Raw genomic sequence first — 3,225 nt, 5'->3', positions numbered from 1 at the left:
AGCTGTGTGAACTCTGCTAAGCTTCGGGTAAGGAAGAGGATAAACTCTTCTGCCAAGTTGGTAATCGCAGTGTTATCAAGCACGCGTACTGATGTATAACAAGAGCAGTACTGTTTGCACGTGTCGTACTCTTGCTTATCATGACTAGCCATGTGACCTTTTCTGTTTAGTTATAAAGCCAGTAACACCGAGCAATAAACGTTCTTTCGTTCTGCCCCTTCTGCCGGCTACGTTTCGTTACATCAGTGGCGACGAAGATGGGATAGTTGCACGATGACAGCCCGGCCACCCGAGTACGACGACACGACCAGTAGCTCGAGCACTTACCGTGTCCGTTTGGAGGCCTGTTTTGAAGGCCAGAGCACCACGGATCCAGGAAAACGGCGTGCGCTTCTGGTATCGGCACTAAGTGACAGCGTTGTGCGCGTGCTTCAGGGGCAGTGCCTGTCAGAACCGGTGAACAGCCTTAGCTATGACGCCGTCGTACAGCTGCTGGACAAGCACTTCGATCCATTAGCTAACGAGATTGCAGCGAGCTACGCTTTTTTCATGCCGAATCAAGCAGAAGGCGAAAAGGTACGGGACTATATCACTGACCTGAGACGTCTCGCAAAGGAGTGCAATTTCGAGAAGTTTTTGGACCGCATGTTGCGGAATCGGATTGTCTGCGGAATCCGTGACGAACAAGCTCGACGACACATGTTGTCGCAAAGGAAGTTGAATTTGGCTGAGGCAGAGGCTTCTGCTCTAGCTGCAGAAACGGCGTAAACAAATGTGCGGGCTATGCAAGAGAGAAGCTTCAACGACAACGGTGTCGCCAATATTGTACAGAGGCACATGATGAATCCGCACAAATCCGGACAAGGGTATCCATCCGTGACCGAGTCTACTCAATGATGGAGAGGTGGCTCGAACCATGCTTCGGAAATGTGCAGGCACAAGAAAGCGACGAGCCACAAGTGCGGCAGGAAGGGACACCTGGCGAGAAGGTGCTTCAGCGGTCGCGGTAACCCCTCGGGAACTTACGCTGTGAAGGCGCTAGACGGCAGTCAAGAAGAAATGCTCTACACTTTGGTGGCTTACAGCTACAGTATCAACAAATTCGTTCGACCATTCGAAAGGGATTTCATCTGCGAGGGCCGAAAACTGCGAATGCTGGTGGATACGGGGTCCGCAATCAGCGTAACTCCAAAGAGGGTATTCGAGAACCATCGTGAACTGTGGCCGACACTGGAGAAGACTTCACTGCGCCTGATGTGCTCCCTGGGGCCGCTGGCGGTCTTTGGCCGAGTGGCCATGAAAGTCAAATGCGGTAACACGGAAGTGGACAGCTCGCTAGTTGTAGTGGATTGCGATGGGCTTCTTCTGTGCGGCAGGAGCACCATCCGAGCCTTCCGGAATGCTGGAATGGCGCTACTGGAAGACTGTGCGCCGGACAACGTAAATCTGGTTCGATGCGACGCAGCCTCGGCGAAACTGGTGGCGGTATTTCCGGAAATTTTTTAGGAGACTTTGGGTTGTTGCAAGGCTCCTGTACCATGCATTTGCAAGGCTCGACCACTGCCATTTGCGCTTCGGGATAAGGTGTCGGCAGAAATCGACCGCCAAGTACAGGAAGGAGTGCTTTCACCAGTGACAGTTTCAGTGCGGGCTACGCCCGTCGTGCCCGTAGTGAAACGCAACGGCGATATTAGCTGTGCGGGGACTTCAAATTTACCGTGAATCCGGCTACACATTTTGAACAATACCCGTTGCCAAAAATTGAGGACATATTCGCATCCCTGTATGAGGTAGAGGTGTTCACCACTTTGGATTTACGGCACGCGTGTAATCAACTTCCACTGGATGACGAGGCACGAAAAATGTCTGTGTTGAACACACATAAGGGGCTTTTTGCATACAACCGCCTTGCTTTCGGCATCGCATCTGCTCCGGCTTTGTTCCAGCGCCGCCTCGAGTTCATTCTGCAAGGCCTGCCTCGCGTCAACGTGTACTTGGATGACATCATCATAGCCGAAAAGCAGAACGACGACTACGCTCTACGGCAAGTCTTTCAGCGGCTACGGGACAATGGACTCAAGTTGAACCTTGAGAAATGCAGATTCCGCGAGAAGCAAGTATCGTTCTTGGGCCACAAGATCGACTCAACCTGCATGTAAGGTTCCGTTACATCAGTATTGTTCAGTGATTTTAACAAATGTAAAAAGTAAATAGTTCTGCCGAGTCCCTTCCTGCCCCTCCGGAGCCTCCAGACCGTGCCGGCGCGTAAGTTCTCGCGCACGATCGTGGGCCAGCTCACTGAGGTTTGGGAAGTCCTCGAGAACGTTCTTCCTCATGTGTGCAGGTAACGAAGTGATAAAATGAGAACCGGAACAAGCCCTCTTCTCTAGAATGAAGGCTGCCTCTCGAGCGAGGTTGGCCGATTGGAAAGCTCTGATTGGCTCCCTCGAGTCGGTGTAAACGTAAGAGCGATATTGGTCAAACAAAGAAAGCGCTGCTGCAATTTGTTCTGCTATACCCGGGGTGGCCGCCCTTATCGAGGCGGAGGAGCGAAGCGCCCCCCGCACGTCTATAACCGACAACGCAAACAATCTCCGGCTCGCGTGCTGCGCTACATCGTAAAAGATGGCGGAATCCGTGTCACCCTTAACTCTCCTCAAGATGGATTGTGCACGGGCTTTACGTCTACCCTTGTTATACTGTGGATGTACGTTTCTCGGGAAGAGCCCCACCATGTTGGTCGCGCTCGTTTTCCGACTCAGTGTTGTCCGTCGTTCCTCCATAATCCTAGAAGCCATGCCAACTTCGTCAAGGATTCTCATTCCAGCCTTGGTCGACGATGGCCTAACCACCTGGGCAGTGACCTGCGCCCTTATTGAGGCGCTATTCTCTGGGAGAAAAATCTGACGCTTAGAGAGCGCTTTGAACTTTGGCGCAGAACTAAAGCTGTGTCGCGCAAGTTAATTTACACAAATTTAATGATTAAAGCCCATACGACGATCCAATTTTTTTCTTATTCTCAAAGCACAGATTGTTGATGACAATGATAGCTTTTTTCATTGTTCCATGAATTTTTATTTTTCGAATGACGAATAATCGCCAAATGCTGCAGGTTGCACATTTTTAGAAACATAACATATTTTTCGCGAGGTATATTGTGGCCTTTATAAGTTGATATAATAAGTGACAAATATAATCCCGAAAGGAATGCAGCGAAGAGGGGAA

General features: G+C 50.6%; 1 protein-coding gene across 1 annotated transcript; it reads left to right on the top strand.

The window, feature by feature from the left end:
- Positions 1 to 273: 273 nt before the first annotated feature.
- LOC125759088 (uncharacterized) lies at positions 274 to 768 on the top strand. The gene has a single exon (XM_049417346.1). The coding sequence runs from the start codon at positions 274 to 276 to the stop codon at positions 766 to 768; it is 495 nt and encodes a 164-aa protein (XP_049273303.1).
- The last annotated feature ends 2,457 nt before the right edge of the window (positions 769 to 3,225 follow it).

The sequence above is a fragment of the Rhipicephalus sanguineus genome, chromosome 7, assembly GCF_013339695.2.
Source record: "Rhipicephalus sanguineus isolate Rsan-2018 chromosome 7, BIME_Rsan_1.4, whole genome shotgun sequence".
NCBI lineage: Eukaryota > Metazoa > Arthropoda > Arachnida > Ixodida > Ixodidae > Rhipicephalus > Rhipicephalus sanguineus.
This window is presented reverse-complemented; position numbering and strand designations above follow the sequence as displayed.